Genomic DNA, 25,436 nt, shown 5'->3' on the forward strand with positions numbered 1-25,436 from the left:
GTCTGTTAAATGACGACCACTTTGTGGCGATGTCAAAATGTGGTTGTCATTATCGATACTCACCTTTGAATTAGAACGCGAAGTTTTCACCAGTGGCTCAAGGCTGTAAACAGGGGATGAGCAACAATTCCCCAGGGCTCATTTGAAAAGGAAATCACTTTGACCTTTTCACAAATAGAAGTGTCCAGCCCTTGACAGCAGCGTTTATCTTCATCTGACCCTCTTACAAGGATCATGCAGGGACATGGAAATCCTTATGATCCACACACTTGCCACCTGGTCAGTTGTCATGGGTTCAGCAGGGTAGATCATATCAAGTGCACTGTGGATCTCGAGCCCTAGTGTCAATCCACTTCTGAATGACGACCTTCCCCACGCCACGTGTGGGTCGTGGGGCACTGCTTGACCATACTTCACCATGTTGGTCGGTGGCGAACATGGAGAACGCAGAAATACAGCGCAGGCCCTCAACCCCCTTCTAATCGCAGCCACCTTGAGGAGACTCTCGCACGATGTGCCTGGAGCTCGTTATCTGCTGCGTAAGAAAAACGCTCCCATAACCGGCACACCACATCCATTCTACCTCTCACTAAGGCACGGGGAAGAGAGTTTCTCTTCCAATAAATACAGCAAGGGCCCGGAAACGCAGACTGTTGACCGTGGTGATGATGAATCCGATCTCCCCTGTGCGGTTGACGTAGGTAGGATGGGTATGATTCACACCGTTGGTAAAAGGGCACTCAAGTCCAGCGGAACGCTTCATCTGCGCGCATTTAAAAATTTATTTTTTCTCAATGAGCTCCGCCAGGGTGCCGACTTCGCTGTGCCGAGCTCTTAGCGGCCTCATGACACCGCTCCTCCTCCCGAGCTTAGCGCTCATTTGCGGGGTTCTCTACCGGGGCGTGGTGGCGACGCGTCGGTCCGTTGAGGACATTGATTTTTGTCAACGAAAAAGAAAAACACAGAAGCTGAATGCAAAGGTGGGGGGGGGGGGGGGGGGTCGCTGAGTCCGGCATAGATAAGGTGGATTTTAAGGAAGAACGTCGCTGGGATTCAAGGCAGGTGAGGGGGTGGCTCGGAGGGGAGAGAAGAAATTATAAACGCAATGGAAACACATTTTAAGCCGACAATCACTATATTCTTTGGGTCTTTCGGTAAAGCCACGCAGATATAAAAATAATACAAAATATGAAAATAATAACAATATCACTATTGGGAATAATGCGTGTCTCAGGTATGTTGTGTAATTGGTTCAACAAGTGTCCCCTGTAGCCACTCGAGGCGCTACAATGCGTAAAGCAGATATCCTTGAATCGAATTTGCGAAAGGGAGCGAATTGCTGCTGGCCTCGTTCTTACTCATCTGCCGTAAAGTAACGATGCGGCCGCCGTTCGGAATGTTATCTGTATTGAGTAAAGTTTCATCTGCACAGCCTTGATTGGAAATCAAACTCTTAAAAATAAAGACGAGCAGAGCTGCGCTCCATGTTTTCTGCATAGACACAAACGTCGTACGGTTCATCCGCCTACTGGCTTTACCAAACACATATACGCTTTTACCCACGATGCTCCACTCTAAAACATACATGGGATTTCGTGGTTGTGCTGTCTTCAAAGATAAACAAATTATTGGGTGATGTTGCTGCTTGCTGCCTTGGCAGTGGTGCAAACGCACAGTTAACAAACCAAAAATAACTCAACGCAATCGTCAACAACACTGGCCTTCAAAGGAAATATATATCATAGACGACGTTTCGGGTAGTGGCCCTTCTTCAGAGCACACCACACCTGGCATGTGCGATGAAGGACGGGCTGGCGTGTCGAGTTGGTGTGGGGCTGGGCAGGATGCCTCATGGCGAGACGGGGGACGATGGCCGACGGTCAAGAGCGGTAACGGAGCAGCGGGCAAGGATCGGAACGCGTCCGAGAGAGGACGTGCACCGGAGGGAGATGGAGCGATGGGATAAGCCGCGTGGATTGTTACGTCGCTGGATCGTGAGAGATGACGACGGCTCGAGGAGGCCTTCATCCAACAGGGGATCCATCGTGGCTGCCCGGAATGACGATGATGTAATAAGGTGTTGAAACGTGCACGTTGGGAAACGTCGCCTATTCTATATTTTTTCCCCCTCTTAAGGCCGGCATCGCTATTGACCAATGTGCTGAGGAGTTTCTGTTGTTGTTGGTGTCGGTGAAGCCCCTCTCGTGTGTTTTTGGCTCGAAGCACGCGCGGTGCGCAAACGCATCGGAGATTTAAAAAACACGCCGCTCCAAAAACGATCGTTTAACACAAAAGCTAACGAGAAAATGAAAAGTCATTAAGCCGCCCATTTTAAGAAAGAAAATTGACAATTTTCAGCATTGCCAAATAATTAAGTAGTGAACCCCCCCCCCCCCCCCCACCAGATTATTCCGAGGCGGCTAAACATACCTTATGATCACAACCCGTTTTCTGTACAGCGCATCATTACACTGCCATCAGCGGTTAAGCAGCGATGCAGACGAGTGCTATCGGTAATGCAAAACTGATGAGAGATGCATTTGTGGTTTGTGCTGGAATTAAATACAATCTGTTATTTCATAGACACACCTCGCGCGAATTTTAAAAATTCATTTGAATCGACAATTTCCGAGCCCCGGAGGTGCATTACCTTAAGGCATTGCGGTAATTGGAGACCCGACATTAAATTTCGCGATACACCCGTATATGATTCCAAACGTAACACTCGTAACCACACCGATGGGCCGAAGAGAAATCCATTATGCAATGTTTGTTGGAGAATTGTGGGTGTAAAAACTAAATAAATAAACACACGAAAATCAATTTCTCCGCATAAAGATGAAATTACGGTTCAACCCAGCCAACGAGGCGTCTCAGAATCATACTTCTCAAGAGCGTTTGTTAGAAGCCCCAAACTTCTGGACAGGTTTCGGTAATTCTGGAACCCGTCAGCACTGTCGGGCCAATTACTCAAATGTTACCGTGTAGCGAAATGCTTCACGCAGGCTGTGGGGCCCATGAGCATAATATAAATAATGTATAAAAATAACTAATTGCACGCTGTTGCGCATTATTGTGAGTAACAGCCGTATAGACAAACATCCATCTCTGCACATCAACATTCTAGCTGACGGACAGACAGTGAATGCAAATAATGTGTAAATATTCATAACATTCCGTGGACTTGTATGATCTATACTTGTGCATATATGCAAGCCTAACCGTTGCTAGTGGCTATGATAATGTTGTACAAAGTCGTCACTTTGAGGCATGTGTTTAAAAAACAAATCTGCCGCCGCAGGTGCGACTCGGGAATCGGTCTGCGCACGGCGAGCTGCAGCATTTCTCTTCACCGTCGGTCGTTTTTTTGTTATCCCATTAAGTCGATGTATTCCTCCTGCTTCGTCGTGGAGAGCCCGATGGCGGTGTGGACGCGAGCTGCGTGTCCGTGCACGGTCGCCAGCGTTACACCGCGGGAGCTTCGCTCGCTGCGCGAGGTGGTGACGCGTTTCTATTTGAGGTTGTTAAACGCTAACTCGTTTAAACCGATAGCTATCTTCAGACGAAGTTCCCGGAAAGTCAGAAACCTGTAAGCTATTCCGGTAGAGTTGTATAAACGGAACGCACCGATTGAAACCCGAACCGTCATTTCGACTGCGGTGCCTATCGACTGCGATCTAACCGGCGACCTCCGGATGGAATATCCGGTGTGGGAACTGTGATACCGTCAATGTTTCTCAGTTGAGCGGTTAAAGAGATTTCTGTTCACATCTCTAGACATGTCTACGTGTGAGGCAAACCGGCGATAACTGTGTTTGGTTGTTGTTTTTACGTGGTTACTCTTGATGCAAAAGAATTACGACTTTAGCAATCAGAAATGGCCTTTAAAACAGAATCATGTTCTGTGAGAGGTAGCTCTGTGATATCCACTTACGTGGGTTGTTTTGTGAGATCCGAGAGGAGACTCGGTCGCGTGACGCGACTCCAATAGCACAATCGGGATACAGATGGTGGGGGAAATCCCATCAATAAATATAACACACATTGTTGCTGACTAGAGGCCCAGGATTGTAACTGGCCGGCGACAAACATCAATGTGAATGAGATGTGAGTTAACAATTGTTTAAATTATTCAAGGTCATTATAGGAACTTGGGGAAACAGGAAAATGGGGGTTATGCACAGAGTGGTTCTTTTACCGTTGAGGAATTCATCTTTGTCCTTACCTTCGGCCGTCTCCTGTCGGCAAAGCAAGTGCGAATTATAAATTTTAGATTGTGGGTTTATGCAACGTTCAGTATTGGGGTTGAACTTCAAGTGCGCTGCCTTATGGCTATTGCTGTCCACCCAAGGGACAAACCTGGAGCTAGAATTTGGGTTTCAAAGGTGATGGCTCAACACCCCGGCACGCACGGCCCCCCCTCGCTCGGAGGGACCCGTCCACATCTCCCCCCACCTGTCTTGGCGTGATACGCAGGTGTCATGATAAATAATAAACAATAGAGACACAATTGTGACTGTTATACAGAGACCCACAGACTCGCACAGAGACCCATAGACTCACAGAGAAACGCATAATCTCACACAAAAACCCATATAATCACACAGAGACCCACATACTCACACAGAGACGCATAGACTCAAACAGAAACCCATATAATCACACAGAGACCCATAGACTCACACAGAGACGCATAATCTCACACAGAAACCCATAGAATCACACAGAAACCCATAGACTCACACAGAGACGCAAAAACTCATACATAAACCCATAGAATCACACAGAGACCCATAGACTCACACAGAGACGCATAAACTCATACAGAAACCCATAGAATCACACAGAGACCCATAGACTCACACAGAAACAGTCCGGAAATGTTAATATTGTTTTTAATACACCTCCTTAAAATGTTTTAAATCAGTTATTAATAGAGTATAGCAAATGAATGGAACCCATCCGTAAGTGCGTGTCCCAAGGAGATGGAGCGATGAAGTCTCTTCAGGTGCTTGGCAGATTATTATTACATCGCTGGATGAATGGATGGCGGGAAGGGGCAGCGGCTTGGGGAGGCCTTCATCCAGCAGTGGATTTACCATGGGTGACCATGAAGATGATGATCATGAAAAGTCACGTGGCAATAAGCTGATGAGGGTGAATCCGTGAATGTAGAGCTTGTACTTGGTTCTTCTGTTACTGCCATTTTAACATCCAAAGTTTTCAAACGCAGATAAATGTGCGACATTTATTTTATCTGTGATCTCTCATGCTCGAACATGTGCGTTGGTAACAAAATGGGGATATCTTCATCCAGCAGTGGATGGAACATGGTGACATGTTTTGGGCAAATGGCCTGTTCTCATTGCTTGCTATATATTTGTGTTAATGTTGCAAGGCCAGTGGTTGATGTTTTCACTTGTTCTAATGCCATCTAATCTCTTTGCAAAATTAATTTGCATTCATTACACATTCGTGGTTGTTGTAAACACAACAACAACAACAGCAACATCGACGTGCTGAGTTGTAGCGCGGTTCGCGATCCTGGCAACATCAGCAGCGGCGTTCGGAGTCGTGGGCCGCACGCTCGGAGCGCGCCAAGCAACAACGCAAATTAGACGCGGAGGGGGGGTTGGAATGGTAGCGCAACGCCAAGGTTTTGTCCAAAGGAGGTTCGCGTGGAGACTTGGAGAGACGCACGGACGCAGGTGGCTCGGAGGCTCGCGCACGGGTCGGCAGCCCGGTGCGCGCCGTGCCAAGGGCTTGCGGCGTCCGTGGCGGTGCCAGCTTCCTAGGGCTGGCTGGGGGGGGGGGGGGGACTGGCAGCTCAGCTCGGAGGGGGGCGATGGGAACACGGGACTTTGTATGAAAACAAAAATAGGTGCAGCCGTGCAATTTCTCGCTCGTGCCACTGGTGCCGGAAGGGCGACCCTGTACCCGCCAGGCAGACGTCAGTTTGGATGAGGCGGGGGTACCCACGCGTTACCCCACCAAAGACAAATATCCTTCACGTCGCCTTAACAGACTGTAAGTGCGACTCGCGTACAACCCTTGGAGCAAGTGCTCTTAGCGAGAAGCACATATGAAGGCTCGCAGAGCACACGATGGCGTGGTTGGACAGTACCACGCCTGGCCGCCTTTGTCTCTCTAGTGGCGATCTTTACGCACCGCACCAGGTCCTCATTTGAGGCCGAGTCAGACTAGCAGAGGCCCAGGACCGGTTCAGATAATCGTCACCGGTGTTGGCTGTGAGCAGGAATTGAACTCGGGTTCGTAGCGCAACGCGCTAACCGCTGCACTACTACCGCTCACCACCACCATCACCACACGCAACCTGACAATCGACTGCGGTGTGTCCATCGATTCTCCTGGGTGGGCAGAGGCATGGGCGGGGGCGGGAGGGCGCTGGGGTGATTTCAAAATCTTGGCCCCCATCGTGACAAACACCGCGCCGTGAGATGGAATCTCGCCCGGTGACCCCTGGATCTGCCAGCTGAGCGCGTCGCTCCCCATCACTCCACCACCGCCACCACCACACCACCACCACTCCACCACCACCACTCCACCACCACCACACCACCACTCTACCACACCACCACCACACCACCACCACACCACCACTCCACCACACCACCACCAGACCACCACTCCACCACCACCACCACCACCACACCACCACCACACCACCACCACACCACCACTCCACCACACCACCACCAGACCACCACTCCACCACCACCACCACCACCACACCACCACTCCACCACCACCACACTACCACTCCACCACACCACCACCACTCCACCACCACCACACCACCACTCTACCACACCACCACCACACCACCACCACACCACCACTCCACCACACCACCACCAGACCACCACTCCACCACCACCACCACCACACCACCACTCCACCACCACCACACCACCACTCCACCACACCACCACCACACCAACACTCCACCACCACCACTATATCACACCACCACCACACCACCACCACACCACCACTCCACCACCACCACCACACCACCACTCCACCACCGCCACCACCACACCACCACTCCACCACCACCACACCACCACACCACCACCACACCAACACTCCACCACACCACCACCACCCCACCACTCCACCACCACCACACCACCACTCCACCACACCACCACCACACCACCACTCCACCACACCACCACCACCACCACTCCACCACCACCACTACAATGGCGGCGGTAGCATCCCCGGGACACGGGGCGGCGGTGCAAAAATTCAAATGAACCACGACCTTGGGAGAAGGAAACACGCGTTGGCAGGGTACATTTGGAAGAAAGAGATTTTTTTTTCATGCCGGGACGTGTGCATGTAACCGTCAATGTAAAAATATGCAGCCTATTTTGTGTTGAATGTAAATGCAGCTTCTGACTGCCGTGCTCTTGTCAATGATACTCAAGGTTAAAGATTGTTTTTCCTCCGCGTAGAGGACGTTGCTATGTCAACCCGCATCACAGTTGCTAGCAGATAGGCGCAGCGGCTTGGTTTGCATCGGGCGGAGAGACAAATAACTCGGCTCAATTAGATAAATTCCCAAAATATGAACTACCTGCCCTTTCAACTTAACAAAAGCGTACTCAAATTTAGAAATCATTTAATCCTTTTGTCATTCATTTATGATTACATTACCGTCGCTACTGTCATCACGCGCGGTTATTCATAAGACCGTTGACGCATGAAAGTAATCACCAACACGTGCGACGTATACACAATTTGTGTTTGCTGCACACCAAAGATCCCCCGTATAGTCAGTAGCAGACTGTTGGGGCAAGTGCTGTTAGCGAGTAGCACCTATGAAGGCCGATATGGCACACGAGGGGGTGGATGGCCAGCACGTTGCCTGGCCGCCTTTGTCTCCCCAGTGGCGATGTTTACTACACACCGTACTGGGTACTCATTTGAGGCTGAGTCGACCTAGGAGAGGCCCAGTACCGGTTCAGATATTCGTCACCGGTGTTGGCCGTGCCCGAGAGTGGAACTCGGGTCGCCATCTACACGCGCACACGCAGACGCCGCTGCACGTCCGACGTGCGTGCGTCCACATGTAGCCGTGCCCTGGGGGCTGACTCGCCCTGGGGGGCTGGCTCGCCCCGGGGGCTGGTTCGCCCCGGGGGCTGGCTCGCTCTGGGGGCTGGCTCGCCCTGGGGACTGGCTCCCCCGGAGGGCTGGCTCGCCCGGGGGGCTGGCTCGCCCTGGGGGCTGGCTCGCTCTGGGGGGCTGGCTCGCCCTGGGGGGCTGGCTCGCCCTGGGGGGCTGGCTCGCTCTGGGGGGCTGGCTCGCCCTGGGGGCTGGATCGCCCTGGGGGCTGGCTCGCCCTGGGGGCTGGCTCGCTCTGGGGGGCTGGCTCGCCCTGGGGGGCTGGCTCGCCCTGGGGGGCTGGCTCGCTCTGGGGGGCTGGCTCGCCCTGAGGGCTGGATCGCCCTGGGGGCTGGCTCGCCCTGGGGGCTGGCTCGCTGGCTCGCCGGGAGCTCAGCCATTTGCTCAGCTAATTGAATCAAGCCGGACGTTTGCACAATCGCCTAGCAACATCGCGGTGCACAAGCAATGAGTCGAAATGTAGAATGCTGCTACCAGGGCCGTCCATAGCGCGGGGAAGGGGGGGCAACTCATACCGCGTGCCCCCAACACCATCCCCCAAAAGCGCGGGACCCGGGGCAATCGCCCCGATTCGCAGTAGCCTAGGGGCACGGCTCTGGCTGCTACCTTGATGGTGTAATGGGTCGGCATTCTGGAATGGAAATCCAGAGGTCGCCGGTTCGATTCTATTGGATTTCCTGGCGTAGCAGTTGAATCGATGGTGCAAGGTTCTTAAATCCATCAGAACCCCGCCGGCCCCCCCGCCACCATCACCACCTACAAGTTGAAGGCAGTATAGTTCTTTAGTAATAGAGCAAGTGCCGAATCACTGAACCGGAATTGATAGCTTGAAAGCATTTAGCGCGGGGCCCTTGACATTGCGGGGTCCGTAGGATATGCAGCTACTGTTGCTATGACGATAATCCGGCACTGAGTGGCGGCGTAGAGAGAGGCTGATGCACGAAACGTAATGAATGTTCACGCAGAGACGACCGCGGGGGGGGGGGGGGGTTCTTGTTTATTTACTCCGCGCACTCATTGCGTTCGCAGGAAGCGATGTGGTCATCAAGTCCGTCTACATAGACTCAATCCGTACGTTCCCATCACTGCCGATGGGTGACACTGTGGGACACCGCGGGATTATTACATAAGCACGTCAACTACTGGGACGAGGCTCCGCAGGGCGCGTTATTTCATTTGTAACACTTTAGTAAGGATCAGGATTTGGATTTAATGAGAGTTTAAACGCCACGAAAACAACAAGAAGAATACAAAGTCAGGATGACGTCGTAATTGTTGAACCCCATTAGGTCTCGCGATCAGGGGTGGGGGGTGTATGCAATTATGTAATAGATCAGTAATTAGCCACTTAACATGTGTCTCACCTGTAAGGAATTGCAATATGTGTTGCGTATTACTTAATAATACGCTTCTAGGCTGCGCTGAGTCTGTAGCTATCACAGCGGTTGAAATTATTTGAATTCTTCTCAATTTCGATTGATTCTCTAACTAGCCTTGATGACGTCATCCTGCACAATTTAAGACCGGGAGCAGGTGGGTGGCTTCACTTTTCTGGCAAATCGCCCGATGATGCTGGATGTAATTTCCAGCGAAACGTCGTACTACTCAAAAATGTAAAATGTTGTGGATTCACTCTTCAGCACACCGGTGGGCTAAAGTAGTGAACTTTTTGTCTTTTGTCAACGTGACGCATTTTTTTACTGATTGGCCGTGTAGAGTGGTGGAGGGTTGCGACACATTTATAAATAACGCGATCTAACCCAAAAACCTGTATTATGAATAATACCCGTCGCGAAAGCCTACGTGTTAAACCGACTCTTAAACGCACGACGGTGAATCTAAATGTGGAGGGAAAAGCCGGAGGACCCAAATAAAAATCCACGCGACCCGCGGGGAGAGAGCATGCAAACTCCAACTATTCTACAGGTGTCGTCAGGGTGGGGATCAAACCCACGGACCTCCTGTATACCAGGCGAGGCAGTTAACATCTCCTCGCCACAGCGGGGTTCTTGACGGCGACTTGCCGTCAATTGGTTGCCGTAAATGTATCCAAGCGCGGCTGACTTGAACGCGTCTGCCACCTTCGATTGCAACGGAGTTTGCTCGCAAAGCCATTTGACGCTTGCCATTTTCATTCACGTCTTTCACACGGAAAAAGTTTGCAAACTTCGGCGTGCGATGATTGAAATGGCGCGCGACGGTTTTTATTTCCATTCTCTGTCGGGCCAAGCGGCGAGACGCAGCGCGTAGCAGCGCAACGCGCAAACCCATCAGCGCAGAGCTGCCGTGTATCACAATCAGCATCTTTATTTAGACTGCGGGAGGAGGAATCCGATGAGCTATGAAGCTCTTTGTCACACATGTCCAGTATGGGCGTGTCAGCAAGTTGCAACAACAGCAAAACAAACCAACGATAGGAGTGCAAAATAGAGAAAATGTTAAGCAAGTCGCTAAATATAAACAAATAAATAAAGAACACTTTCCATTATATAAGTCAGATTTATCAAGCTTGGACAAGGCAGCAAAAACAACAAAGCAGTCCCAGACCACACCAACACAACACACAGCAGCAGCAGTAGTCCCTCCACACAATGGCGCATTAACACTGAACGATCGATACTCGACATGCAAGCATCACAGTCACAAATCACATTTACAAATGTGACTGTGTGTGAGTATATATATAGCGCCACCGTGACAACCTACTCACTCGTGGTAGTGGTGTTGCCGAGACGAACAGCGCTCACGGTGTGGTTCTGTCCAGTGGCCCGACGACCCCCCAAAGGGGGGCGATGCAAATCTGCATCTGCGCGCAGACGCGGCGGTTGCTTGCGTCGCATCTCCGACGAGCGCGGCTGGCTGCGTACGGTGCGAAGGAAGTCCACCCACCGTGCGTGCAATCGGTTACGCGCGAATGCCTCTTCCGGAGCGCTCCATTGACGTGTCGGGGATGGCGACGTGAAGTCCCATGCCGAGAGTTGATGCATGCCAACTCCGACTGCGTAGTCGGCAGTCACGTGCGTTGTTGATCGGCGTTTGACAAAAAACGATGCCGGTGTCCACCGTTGTCGAGAATTAGGAAACATCATCAATCCAGGGGGTCGCCGGATCGATGCGATTTGCCGGCGTAAATCCCCCCGATTCTCTGTCTACCCAGCAGTACAAAGGAGTACACCCACAGTTTATTTGTGAGGTCGCGTGTGGTGGGGTAAAGTATGGGTACCCTCACCTCTTCCGAGACAGTCTGGCCAACGTGGAAGGGTCGACCAAATACCTTCTAGAGGGGCTCTCAGAGATCCTTGTAGTAGAGGCCCTCCGCCACCAGTGGCGTGAGTGAGCACTTGCAGGGCTGCGCCTTTTCCTTCATTAGGAAGTGACTTCTGACTTCGGCTGTGTGCAGGAATGAGTCTCCATCATCACTGCAGCACGGATTCTTTCCCCCCTTTATCAGCACTCTCGTGGAGTGTTTGGCGGCTGTAATTGGGCGAATATTATTTTTGACACGCGGTAAATAATGTTGCGTGTGTGCAAGTGTGAACATGCTGTAGTGGGGAGCGGTGTCACAGCGGTTAGCACGCTTCGCTACGAACCCGGCGACCTGAGTTCGGCTCCCATTTATGGCCGACACCAGTGACGATTGTCTGATCCCGTCCTGGGCCTACCGACGTCGACTCAGCCTCAAATGAGTACCTTGTGCGGTGTGTAAACACCGCCACTGGGGAAACAAAGGCGGCCTGGCGTGGTGCTGGCCACCCACCCCCCGTGTGTGCCATACCGGCCTTCATAGGTGCTACTCGCTAACAGCACTTGCCCCAACAGTCCTCAGAAGGATATACGGGGGATCTGTAACTAATGTAGACGTGACATCTGACTGCTCGAGTGCCTGTGCAAAAGGGCCATCATTGCCGTAAATTCTTTGTCAAGGGTCGGTGTATCGCCGGGGTTATCCATTGCAACGAATGTGCCATGTAATATCCGATTGGCTTTCGTAGTTAATTCCTGCATTATAATATCAAGATTAACTTTCGTAGTTAATTCCTGCATTATAATATCAAGATTGACTTCCGTAGTTAATTCCTGCATTCATGTCCTCTGTCCTTAGTCTGTCACATACCATTTACATTGCATTTGTCTTCCAGTCTCTTTTGTAAAGTTGCGTCAAGTGCCCTCTCCAAGCGCATCTCTGGCGCATGACATTTGGACTATCTCCCTGATTGGTATCTCCAGCGATGCGCGTGGAGGGAGGGAGGGGGCGAAGAGGTGGTTCCATCAGCGGAGGATTATAGCCGAATCGCATGGCCCCCCCTCCTCTCTCTCTCTCTCACTACTCCGACGCTCACTGCCGTGTAAATGTCTCCCATTAAAAATTATCTTAAAAAAGCAGTGGATTTTCCTGGTATTGGCTCTCTAACAGATGCAGTTTCCTGGTTCCCCGTGCCGGCCCCCTCCCCACGTGACCGCCCGTGAGTTGTCATCCATCGTACAAAGTGGGCTTTCGCGACCCATATTACGATTCGTAGTTGATTCTTTTGGCCCAGATCACGTAAGTAACGTGCGTGTCGTACTACCCTCCTCCATCCGACGCAGCCAATTAATGTTTGTGTGCGTCTTGAACTTCTCTCGCACCGTACGTAGTCAACCGTGCTAATCAGATGGGGGGGGGGGGACAACAAAGTGCACACAACAACAAGCAGCAGTTCTAAAGGGATGAGATTTCAATAAAGTCATTGCGTGACCAAACGTGGCTAACTTTTTTTTCTGTTTGAGCACAACACCAGTGGATGGCCCTTCTCACAGCAGCAGCAGCAGCAGCAGCTGGAGCAGGCAGTTGCAGGGGTGCACCTTTACCGCTTGAGAAACCCGGCCTTAGTCTCAGCCGGGCAGCTGCTCGGCTCGGTGCTCCGACCTCTGAGCGACTCCTTTGCAACCTGTTGATCACGGAGACTGAGTGACTCTGACCTGTAGTAGTAGGTTTTTACCCTTTCAACTGGTACAAAAACTGACACCTTTATACAAGACGTCATCTGGTCCAACACCAATGGAGACTAGGCTCTAAGAAAAGCTGTCTCGGGTGTGGACCAATCAACTTCAAGGACAGTGCATATCATTATCATCATCAGAGTTGTTTCTTTTTGTTTGCATTTTGACTGCTTGTGTTGGGGTTATTGCAAACATGATGCCTTGTATAAAGGTGTCAGTTTTTGTACCAGTTGAAAGGGTAAAAACCTACTACTATATTTTGCCACTGGTAAAGGAGATGTCTCATAGTGACTCTGACCTGTTTCTGATGCCTGTGATCGGGGGGAGGGGAGGGCACCGCTGGTGGCTGGCGCGCGATGTGGAGATGCAGGCAAGGTCACCCTGGCTCGAATCGCGAGGGTGCGGGCGGGGTGAGCACACGGGCCAGCACGGAACATGCTCACGGCTTCCTCCTCATTATATTTTATAGGACTTTTAGTAAAGCTCTAATGAAAGCAATGTTAGCGTTAACTATCGCTTGAATTAACTTAACTTTATTTGTTACCATTTTGGCAAGGCATATTATGTTAATTAGGAATTTCCATTGTATTCCAAGGAAGTTGATTATGTAAATTATCCATTAGCGGTTACAGATTAAATTATATCTGTGCTCGTTCTAATAAGATTAATCTGTAATTCGAGCCTCGACCAGCACTTCTAAATCACTATAACCATGAGTATCCAAAGGTAAGAAAACCGTGTGGTGGCAATTCCACAGTCCTATTGCAAGATCCAATGTCTTTCATCGGCATTGGACGTCCACATCGGTTTGTGAAGAAGCTCCCAGCACAGTTGAGCAAAGCGTCGGACATCGTGGCAACAACACGCGGTAGGGTCGTGCGCGGATCGATTTTTTTGACCCACGACCCGAACCCACAACGACCTTCAACACCACCGCCACCACCTTGCCTGCAACGTGATCCGCTTTGATGAGACCCGCAACCCGACCCGGCCTCGCTGTCATTCCACCCACAAGCTGACCAGACGTGCGTTCATTAGACTCGCAATGAGACGTGCGGGACAACCCAAAATCGCACCGTAGAGCGATACGGCATGAACGCGAAGACCCACGCAGCGGTGCCTGAAGCAGTCCTCCCCTTCTGTAGGCTACTCTCGAGCACGGGGTGATGCACTGCTCACTGAGAAAGATCCGAATGGACGCTTTGTCTCGTGGCGCGATGCCGATAGCGCGATCGGAATAGAATACGGTGAAAAAATACGAAAAACTAAATGTAAAATTAAGACAATATCGGCGACGAGCAGTGTTATTTACAGTCGGCTTTCAGATGTGCCGGAGTTCGTTTGGCACTTAACAACAGGCTGAAGCTGGAATCAATTTCTGTTCTAATTCAGAGAGAGAAAGATCGCCCATACCAAGATAGCTCCATCGCAAGGGTTAGAAACTGCCGTAAAATCCTCATAATCACTCCAATAATCTAATCGTCACAGCTGCGACGTCGGCCAGCTCTGACGATTAGCTTACAACACCACGAGCCAATGCTTTACCATATTATCCCGATTATAAGATGTTCCGCAAATTAAAATGGACCGCAAGAGTGAAGCCCCGATGTCGATCGAGCTCCACGACTCTGGTGACACGTGCCGCACACACCGCTACCGTGTGACAAGACACGCCACTGAGTTTCGCTTGCGATACCGGGACAAGGTCCCTTTTTTCGTAATGCCGAGAATATGGTAATTGTGATTTTTGGCACGAAATCTTTGAATTGACCAACATGGTGAAGGGGAGCCCAGCCGAGCGCTTTGCCCCCCCCCCTCCCCACCCCCGAGTGTGGCTGAGCGCGGTTTGACACTGCCAGCCGGCGCGCATTTGCGAGCGCTGAGCGTGGATCCAACAGCAGCGCCTGGGCGGCAGTGTGGCGACAGCAAAAGGTTACACTGGTCAACAAAAAAAAAACATGCTTTTCTGGCCTGGACTTTTGCAGCTGTTTTAGACTAATTTCAGGTTGCTGATTCCAAATCTGATCTCAGATTTGCTCTATCACATCTCATTTTTATGCTATCGGCATATCCCATTTTCATTGATTTTACCCGAAATTAACTCTGTCACTTATGATTGCAAGTTGTTGCGAGTCAGTGACTGCTTTCGTGTTAAAATATGGTGCTGTATTTTTAGGATAGTGTGTTTATAATATCATTTTATGTAGATATTTAATATTTTTCTTCTGCAGTTTTTATTGAAAATGCAATATTTGATATCTCAAAAACCTGATGTGATTGACAAAAACTGATGCCAGATTTGGAATCAGCACCCCCAAATTACCTTAAAACCATTGGGATACCTTTGCCAGAAAAAGTGTGTTGACCAGTGTTATCAATGTGCAAAATGGGAGAGGAAAACTACGCAGGGGAACGAATGGAATTGGGGACATTATTGCAAAGATATGCGGGTGTCCGCGTGCAATGCAAGGTGGTGCAGCGGCCACCAAAGTTCAACACGAACAATTGTTATAATCGGCGATGATCAATCCAATGTTGGAAGAAGACCTTCCCCAGGCCATCGCCATCGCTCACGGTTCTTTTACCTCTTGTCTATTAATTCATCCCCGATTAACATTTGGAACGCGCACAAATCTAACTTAAATGGGACATTCAGAGGCACGGGAGAATGAATGAAAGTGAGGACATTCTTGAGATTCCGAGAGAAGGTCGGCATTGAAGCTGACTCATGGCGCAGCGAGAGAGGAGGAGGGAGTGATATTCAGACTTTCTATTTTTTTATTTTACTAAGTAAGGCCCACTGAGCTATATAGTTATTTTTCAGAAGCGACCTCGCTACAAATGATAGCTCAACGAAGTGGCTTATCACGTGGGCATTTATAGCAGCCAACTATTATAAACGCATGTTTCTAAATGTGTGGGGAAAAACCGGAGGACCCAGAGAAATGCAAACTCTAAATATACAACGGGCGTCAGGGTCGAGATCGAACCCACGACCTCCTGTGTACCAGGTGAAGTAGTTAATATCTCCTAGCCACCGTGGCACCCGGAGATGCGACGCAGAAGCCACATTCGCTTCTCCTGGCTCGAGTCGGGCTTGGCGAGGTGGCCGCCACTTGAGGAAGATGCCAGACGACCCCTCGCTCGCCGTACCTCCGGAGAGCATCCCCAGATGCGGTCGCATTTAGAGGCGATAAATACATCCGCACTGCGAGTGATATTTCTATCCCGCTCAGCGGGTTGTTTGTTTGTGACCATTATTTAGTTTTGGCAGCTGCCCTGGGTGATTTGACGTCATACCACCCCATGACATTATTTTTTTGCCTGGATTACATAATTCATATCGTAGGTCATCCTGTGATGATTTCGCCACCATAAATATAACAGCTATTTGAATGAATCTAAAACAGAGGCCGTATATCTCAATGGGCTCTTGTCTGGATAAATGAGGCGCACACACGTATATATTTTTTTTGCCAAAAAAATGTAAATGCAGCAATTACTGACAGTATTTAACATTCCGACGATCGCCGAATGCATTTTTTGTGCAATTATTTGCTGCCGAGCATTGATTGGGCCCCGAGGTGTTTAACGGAATGATCTTGTTCATCTTGGTTCTTTCGGTAAAGTCACGTAGAAGAGAAATAATAAAGTAATACAAATAAAACATTCTAAAATAAAATTCTCCCGACGTTTCGGCTACAATGCAAGCAGCCGTCCTCAGGTGAAGAACAGGGCTGTCGGAAAGACAGCGTCCTAATGACCACCACCAAGCTTGGCAGCGTATATTTAAGCTGGGTTAGAGGAGGAGAGCGCCTTGACAAAGGAATTTACATATCACTACGGGAATTGGAATGATCTTGCCTTCATCATCATGCCACCCACACATCGGCAGCAGCGGCAGCAGCAGCAGCGACACCCGCTAAGTCACACTGCTGATAGCACCCAAAAAGTCGAAACCGGAGTTTGCTACTTAAAAAAAAACTGTTCAAAAGAATTGGTCCAGAACACACATGGGTCGATACAGACTCTCGTCCGCTTCACTATGACCTTTCAACGTGGCGGGGGTCCACCATAATTCACCATCCCAAAAAAATATGCCAAGTCAACCGTTGGGTCGTCCTTCGTTCGGCTAGACCAGGGGTCGGCAACCAAAATAACAAGAAGAGCCATTTCTTTCCAATTCGGTACAAAATTCAGTATTTCAAGAGCCGCAATGCATCTATGTACATACGTACATATCGTCAAGAAGCAGCCCGCAAAGAGCCGCATGCGGCTCCGGAGCCGTAGGTTGCCGACCCCTGGGCTAGACGCACCAAAAAGAGGAACATGGAATTAGCACCAGTTGCCCTGCAAGGCTATGAACATGAGATGAGCCACCAATGGCTCAACGCTAATTTGAGAAGGGAATCACTTCGACTTGAAGTCTCGGTCACCTCGCGTGTCAAGTCTCTGCTCTGGACCAGCTGAGTGAGGAGACACTTTTACTTGAATGTATTTTTTTCTTTTAAACAACAAAAACTGTTGACGAGCACCGGCCATATAGGCCCCACAACGTCAATCGACTCGCTACAGACAGCCCTGCTAATGATAGAGTCGACACGTTTCTTGTATTGAATCAATTACAATTGCATTTAAAATGCAGCATTCGGTTTGCTCCAAAGTGCACGATTAATTGAAGTACATTAGCAGTGAACCGTGTTGGAAAATGTACATCTTATAATGCCATATTATTATCATTATTACTACCAGCATGAGTTTTAACATGTAAATAGAATATTAATTACGGTTGGGACCGAGGTCACGGGCGACGTCGGCTCGTTAAGGCGAGCGCATTGCGCCCCAAAGTCACGGTGGCCCCGCATGTTGCCTGCGACGTGAAGGACATCTCCGCGATGAATCGGCATGCGTGTAGTTCCCTAGTTCTGTAGTGTGGTTCCGTAGTTCTGCATCTGGGCCCATCGTTGTCACTGCATCTTCGTGCTCGCGGAACGCCGCGGCTGAACGAGTCGACGCGAGAGCTGAAACGTGTCCACACACATTTTTCTGATGTAGCGATTTTTTTTTTATGACTTGAAAAAAGCAGTTTTTCTTTGTTTTGCCAGAATGCTAAAAAATATATATATTTGAAGAGAAGACGTTTTTGGGCGCACGCCAAACACATTCGAGTCTCTCTTTGTGCGTTAAATTTGTTCGTAAGACTCTCCCTTTGACTGTTTGACGACGGTGGCACGCATCGTAATAAAATAACGTGAACGGCGCGCGTCTCTCCAGCCTGTCCAAACACAGCATTACATCGATCCGGTGGCTGCTTTAGAGCCACCGCCAGACAGCGCATGCCAAGCACAGTGAGAGCTGGACGGAGCCAGGTCGAGATCTAACCCTCCGCGCACCACCTTCTCCGCTTCGCAGGGCTTTTCCAGCGAGCCATAACGCAGAGTGGCACCGCGCTGTCGAGTTGGGCCATCAACTACCAGCCCGTCAAGTACACCCGCTTGCTGGCCGAGAACGTCAACTGCAACATGCTGGACACGCAGGACGTGGTGGAGTGCCTGCGCTCACGCTCGTTCCGTGAGCTCGTGAACCAGGACATCAAGCCGATGCGCTACCACGTGGCCTTCGGGCCCGTCATCGACGGCGACGTCATCCCCGACGACCCGCAGATCCTCATGGAGCAGGGCGAGTTCCTCAACTACGACGTGATGCTCGGCATCAACCAGGGCGAGGGCCTCAAGTTCGTCGAGAGCATGGTGGACATCGACGACGGCGTCTCGGCGGCCAACTTCGACAACATCGTCTCCAACTTCGTGGACAACCTCTACGGCTACCCCGAGGGCAAGGACGAGCTGCGCGCCACCATCAAGTTCATGTACACCGACTGGGCGGACCGCAACAACGCGGAGACGCGCCGCAAGACGCTGGTGGCCCTCTTCACGGACCACCAGTGGGTAGCGCCCGCCATGGCCACGGCCGACCTGCACGCGCAGTACGGCTCGCCCACCTACGTCTACGCCTTCTACCACCACTGCCAGAGCGAGATGAAGCCCGCGTGGGCCGACGCGGCGCACGGCGACGAGACCCCGTACGTGTTCGGCGTGCCCATGGTGGGCCCCACTTTGCTCTTCCCGTGCAACTTCTCCAAGAACGACGTCATGCTGAGCGCCGTCGTCATGACCTACTGGACCAACTTCGCCAAGACCGGGTGAGCAAGTGTGACTCGGTGTGTGGCTGTGTGTGTGGCTGTGTGTGGCTGTCTGTGTGTGTGTGTGTGGCTGTGTGTGTGTGGCTGTGTGTGTGGTGCTGTGGGGGTGGGGAGCGGTGGCGCAGCGATTAGCGTGTTGCACCGCGGACTCGGAGACCCAGGTAGTTCAGTTCCCGCTCACGGTCAACACCAGTGATGATTATTCGAACCGGTCCCGGGCCTCCCCTAGGTTGACTCAGCCTCAAACGAGTACCTGGTGCGATGTGTGGTGCTGGCCGTTGTTTGCTGTGCCAGCCTTCATTGGTGCTACTGGCTAACAGCACTTGCCCCAACATTCTATCGAGGTTATATGGGGGATATTTGTCTTTCTTACTGTGTGTACACATACTGGATGTGCAATCCAATAACAGGTGACGTAATTGTTTTTATAATGATTTCACTTCAGACCAATGAAACGGTGTGAATGTGGTCAGCTTTTCTTCAGTATGATCCAGATGTCTCGTGGCCACCATTTAATTATCAAAAAATGTACAATGTTGCATACCAATGGGTGTGAAAACAGAATGAATTGGGACATTTGTTTATGGGTCAATTAATTGGGTGTCACACTACATCTGCATATTACAACCTATGGCATTTTAGTAAAGTCTCAGTCTGTAGATTTTATGGAATCATTCTCTCGATCAAGTCTACGAAAGCAGTCCCACATTTAGTCAAACCAGCTTGGTTGTTAATTCACGCTGGCGTGATGGGTGCACAACTTATTCCCTCACAATGTTATCAGGCCAGCCAACCCGTGAACTCGGTGATCCTGTGTATATGCACGTACACATACATACACACATCCAATTACCACGCTCGGTCTTCCTCAGTTCCACTGCAGTGTCTTAATAACGCTCAGATTATCTCGGTCTGCGCCAACCATTCAACCTCCTCCGTTCGGTTCTCGCCGCAATCGTCCGCGCTGTGGCCAGCGGGCGCAGTCACCGCCGTGGTGCTCCAAGTGACATATGCTCGGCGCCACCATTCACTCCTCGCCGACCTTGTCGGGGAGCAAGAACCATCATCACGCCAGCTCCGGTCGCCCTCGCAGCAGCAGCAGCAGCAGCAGCGGCAGCAGCAGCAGCGACAGCAGCAGCAGCAGCAGCGGCAGCGGCAGCAGCAGCAGCAGCGGCAGCAGCAGCGGCGGCTTCTGGCTGGCAATCGAACAAAGACGGTCACCGCATCGCGCGCTTTCAGATGCGCTGCTGCGGCCGTCTGGAACGTTCTCCTTTTCCGATATTAGGAAGCCACTGGAGCTGTGCACTTTTAAATCATCCAGATTGAAAACTAATTTCTATATAATTGATTTGTGTTGGCTTTTTTTGTTCTTCCCCGACACCTGCGATTAGCGCGGCTGGCTCTGTACGGCACGGTGCTACGTTGGCACGTAAGACTGAAATACGAAATACTTTGGCGACGGACGTTTTCCTCACTAATTTTGCCAGCGAGAGTCACTCTGCATTGAAGGGAAAGCAAGCAGTGTTGTCGCAACTGAGGTGGTCGTTAGCAGCCAACGGTTTTGCTTCACCATTCGTCCTCTCTGCCCGCGGTAAAGAAAGCGTCCTGCAGAAACGGCGCTGATGTGGATCGAATCGTCTAGCCGGGCAACGGCGGCGGTGGTGGCCACGCTGCTGCACGTGGCTGCCTGTATTGATCCAGCATTGTGGAGGCAGCATCAGCAGCAGCAGCTAGGGTTGGTGGATCCCTCACAGACGTTCTGAGATTTCCTTCCCGTGGGTGTCGAGGAGGAGTCATGTCCTGGCTTGCGGGGAGAAGGTGGTAGAAAAAATCGACTCCATTGGTTCCATCTGTATGGGATAGAATTGTGCCACTTGCATGTGAGTTTTTTAACCAGTGCTTCAGTCTCCTCCCACATGTAAGCCCTCGTGAATTTTCCAATAACACCTTCATAGATAGAGGACCGCAGATCTTGGAGGGGGTGCATTTTGTGGTGGCTCACCGCATGGCTGCTGCTGCTCCCTTCCCCGCTCGTCTGCGGCTCCTTCTCACGCCTTCGAGACTTTCCTTCTCTCTAAGAGACCGAGCGGCTACTGTGCATTGCTGGTGGCACAGCGTTGCAGTGATAATGACAAATGAAATACTCGCCGCTCAATTCCATCGCATGCCACTTGGCGGGACGTATTTTGCCATTTTGTTGTTGCTATTAATGTAATACGAGCTCGATTTGTCACCAATGAAAACATGACTTGTGCCTCCGGTCTGAAAGCCTAGTTAATGTGAGTGTTAAGTTTCACAAGAGGACAGAATTCAGAGGCAAGGGTCCGAGTTTCTATCCTCTAATGAGCATTGGGGCGGTGGAGTCATGTGGCAGAGGTCAGTCTCTTTGTATGATGCAGCAGCGCTCCCATGCTACCGAGAAGAACACAGCCATTGTTGACATTTTCACATCGTGCCACCGAGTAGAATACAACTGTTGACACTGTCACATCGTGCCACCCGAGTTCACAAATGCAGTAAGGAATACGAACACTTCTGCGCAAAACATCGCTGGGAGGGATAAACACAAAGAAAACTTATTTCTAAACATTAGCCGAGTAAACCAAACAACGGGGAGATCACTCCCGATGCTGCAGAGCGATGAGAGTAATGCAGACTGATGGATTACGGCTACACGGACTTTAGGCAATGACTTTTCCGAGAAGAGGGCTTCTACCATGAGTGGATTGAACATAACTCACGGCGACGACACTGATGATGATGATGACAATAATAATGGTCATGCAATTAGTAACGCGCACAATATTTCACGGACATCAATGGCCGTGACTCTTGAAGCAGCTAGGCCTTGGAGAAAGTGGGGCCCCTTTAAGCAGCTTTTACAAGTCTGTGCAGATTGAACGCTGCTGCTGCTGCTGCTCCTGCAACTGTGTAGTGGGGACGATGATAGCAGCCTTCCAGATGGCGGGGGCTGCCATGGGGAAAAGGCGCCTGGCAGTGGCCACGGGTCTCCTGTTCCCTGGTGGGAAGAGGTGGTTGTGAGTTGCATTGCTGCTGCTGCTGCAGAGAGTCCTATCGTAAGCCGTAGCGACGCAGCGATGGCACATGCAGCAGGAGATCCTGTAGCTGACCACGTTGGTGATGATGGGAAGCCAGTGGAGGGACTGTAGGGAGGTGAAGGAATCTATCCGAGGATGATGATGATGATGATGTTCATAATGGCAGTCATTGCACAGAGCAGGGCAACAGCACCCGTAGAGATGCTGGTGCGGAAGAATGACAGTTAAGCTTTGGATTAATTTAACACTTTAAGACTAAGGTTGAAAGCGTTCATATATTAGCTCTGTCAATTTGGCTATAACGTGGGGTCATGATAACTTTCATAAACAAGAGCCAATGTAATTAACAATTTGCTGTAACGTTGGGATGCAATTAGGGACTTACCCGCGAGAAAACCAGGCAATATTACCAAGGGGTTCCTAAAAATCTGGCGATGAAACCCGGCGATAACGCACAAGGCCTCTCTCATCCAATACGATGGATAGCCACTGCCATGTACTCGCCTCAGCTCTCGATGACATCACTACACGTGACGTCGCTATTACCGCTAAGTGAACGCTTCCAGGAACAAGCGCATGTTGGGAAGTGACAGAATCCACGCGTAAGCGTGATTTCTCTTCTCTGTTCAGTGATGTGGTAAACAACCTGTAGACCGCATGGGTACGAACCATTGTATGCAGCAGCGATGATCAAATGTTATTTAATTTATGCTCATGGCAAAAAACTGATTATCTTGTATTTACTTGGCTTGCTATAGGCGACATGGCCTGGCAAATATTTGCTTGTTTGAGCAAAAGGAAACTGCATGGTGTACAATTTTAATGATTTGAGAAAAAACAAAAATCACAGGCGTGAATATATATTTATATTTGATGCTCATCCCAAGGCAAGCGATGAGACGTACGGTATTGGACATGCGTGTCGACTCGAGGGGACTATTTTCAGCCAGCGTCATGTTCGTTATTTGTCAAATTTTGAAAAAAATAATAATGTACACCGCAAATTGCTCAATTGGATGAACAAATGTTCGTTTGTTTCTCAACCCGCTTGTCCTGGTGAGGTTCGCGGCGGTAGCACGTTGAGTACGGATTCGAGCTCCTATGAGGGAATTCTCAGGTGTTCCCAGGCCAGCCGAGCGACATGGTCCCGCCAGCGTGTCCTTGAAGGGGAAAGGTGAACGCACGTATCAGATGGATACATTCTTGTTATTTATATTATTTCCATTGCTATGATGTATTCTGAGAAAAAGGATGACGATGCTGCCGTGGTGTAACGGTGAGTACCCCGCAGTCCAGAGGCCACCGGTTTGATTCCATCTCCCCGGGCGGATGGTAAACAATAGAGCCGGTTTCTTAGATAACCCCCCCACTCCCCACCACCGCCTCTGTCCACCGGGCAGTAAGAATGAGTTCACTGCAGTTAGTTGGTTGGCAGGCCACGTGGTGTGGGACAGAGAGAGAAGGCCAAGAGGCCCTGGCAGGAGGTGCTCTCCAGAGCTCCCACGAGCAGAGGCCTCCCCCTCTGCCACCAGCCAATGGCAGGGCTGCACCCTTTACCTTTCAGATGTCGTACACAGACTCGGGCCGTGACTTTATTGTACAATAACACCAACCCCCAAATCAATGCGCTTTGACAGCGGTGCGTGATGCGCGGGTCAGCTTAAAAAAAAAATAAGCGTATTAACGCTGCGAGTTTGTTGTGAATGTCATTCTCAAAATCCTTTGACACGCACGCGCGCACGCGGCACTTATCATCTCCGCATTCTGGCTGACAGGGTTTGTCTTGATATCTTCCGTATCTTGAAGGGGGCACACAGACAGGGACAATGGCCCCTTTTGGCCCTATTCTTCTGAGAGAGGAATCATATGGAAACTGAGACTATAGAAATGGTGTGTGTTTATTCATGGGGAGCGGTGGAGTAGTGGTTTGTGCACCCTGCTACGAACCATCAACCTGGGATCAATTTCCAGACAACCAGTGGCAGGTGGTAGCCGATCCTGCCGTGGGTCTTCTCTAATGATGATAATAATATAAATGACTTGTTTGCCCAGGAAAGCCACACTGAGTACTAAGACTCTTTATTCTGGAGGGTCCTGCCACCCCGCCAGCCAAGTGGACTCCACTTTAACTCGTGACCTCGTGCAGTGCGCGTGTGTGAATATTGGCAGTGGGGGGAGAGAGACAAGGACGGCCGGGTGTGGTGCTGGCCACACTATCCCTCCTGTCATGCGTCACGTGGTGGCTAACAGCGCTTGCTCCAACATTCTGAAAGATTCGTCACTTGGACAGCAGGGCCATGTTCGATAACTACACCTTAGCGATAAAGATGGCGGTGCATCTGAGAGCACTGTGTGGACATGGCCCATCCCGCATCTCGAGCGCCACGCATCTTACAAGGCCGACTTCCGTGCCCGCGAGCATCTTCATTTGATCAATGAACGTTTGAACGCGTTTGCGTTCGCTTACGTGAAAAAAGAATCGCACACAAAAAAACCCGGCACGTTACAAACGGACCTCTTTACCAAGCGTCACCTGACTTAAGTGGCGTCCGCTTCCAGCGTCGGAGGACGGTCTGCGTAGCGAGGGCAGCGTAGGCAAACAGGCGACGCATCCAGCCCGGTCTGCTGCCACCCGTTCCGCCTGACGGCGATCAATGATGCCCTTTCACGAGGGTGAGCATCCTCACCGCGGCTGCAGGGACGCGGGCGGCGTCGCGTCGCTCTGCATGCGCCACGGCGCATCGCGCGAGCGAGCGACCTTGAGACCGATCCACGACGTCCAGTCGCGATGTCGTGCGCACTCCTGCCGCTCGGGAGAGATTGCGAACTCGTGGTGGGGGGTGGTCAGGGTCCGGGTCAGAGCGAGTTCCAGTCGTGCCTGATCTCAAGATGAAACGGTGGAATGTATTTTGATGAAACCGTCCAGAAGAGCGATGGGTGCTTGGGTAGGACACGCTGCCGGAAGGCGATGGTGGTCAATAGTAGCGAGGTTGTTATAAGAGCCTTGTGACAAGAGATGGTGGGAGGGAGCTGTGAGCTGC

At 50.8% G+C, this 25,436-nt stretch overlaps 1 protein-coding gene across 7 annotated transcripts in view; it reads left to right on the top strand.

Moving 5' to 3' along the window:
* LOC144950051 (neuroligin-3-like) overlaps positions 1 to 25,436 on the top strand; it is a 267,381-nt gene that overhangs the window by 217,903 nt on the left and 24,042 nt on the right. For all 7 annotated transcript variants that reach the window (XM_078880033.1, XM_078880034.1, XM_078880032.1 and 4 more), the window contains one exon: positions 18,547 to 19,336. In XM_078880033.1, coding sequence (XP_078736159.1) covers positions 18,547 to 19,336 — 790 coding nt within the window. The remainder of the gene's footprint in view (positions 1 to 18,546; positions 19,337 to 25,436) is intronic.

The sequence above is a fragment of the Lampetra fluviatilis genome, chromosome 56 (assembly GCF_964198595.1).
Source record: "Lampetra fluviatilis chromosome 56, kcLamFluv1.1, whole genome shotgun sequence".
Classification (NCBI taxonomy): Eukaryota; Metazoa; Chordata; class Hyperoartia; order Petromyzontiformes; family Petromyzontidae; genus Lampetra; species Lampetra fluviatilis.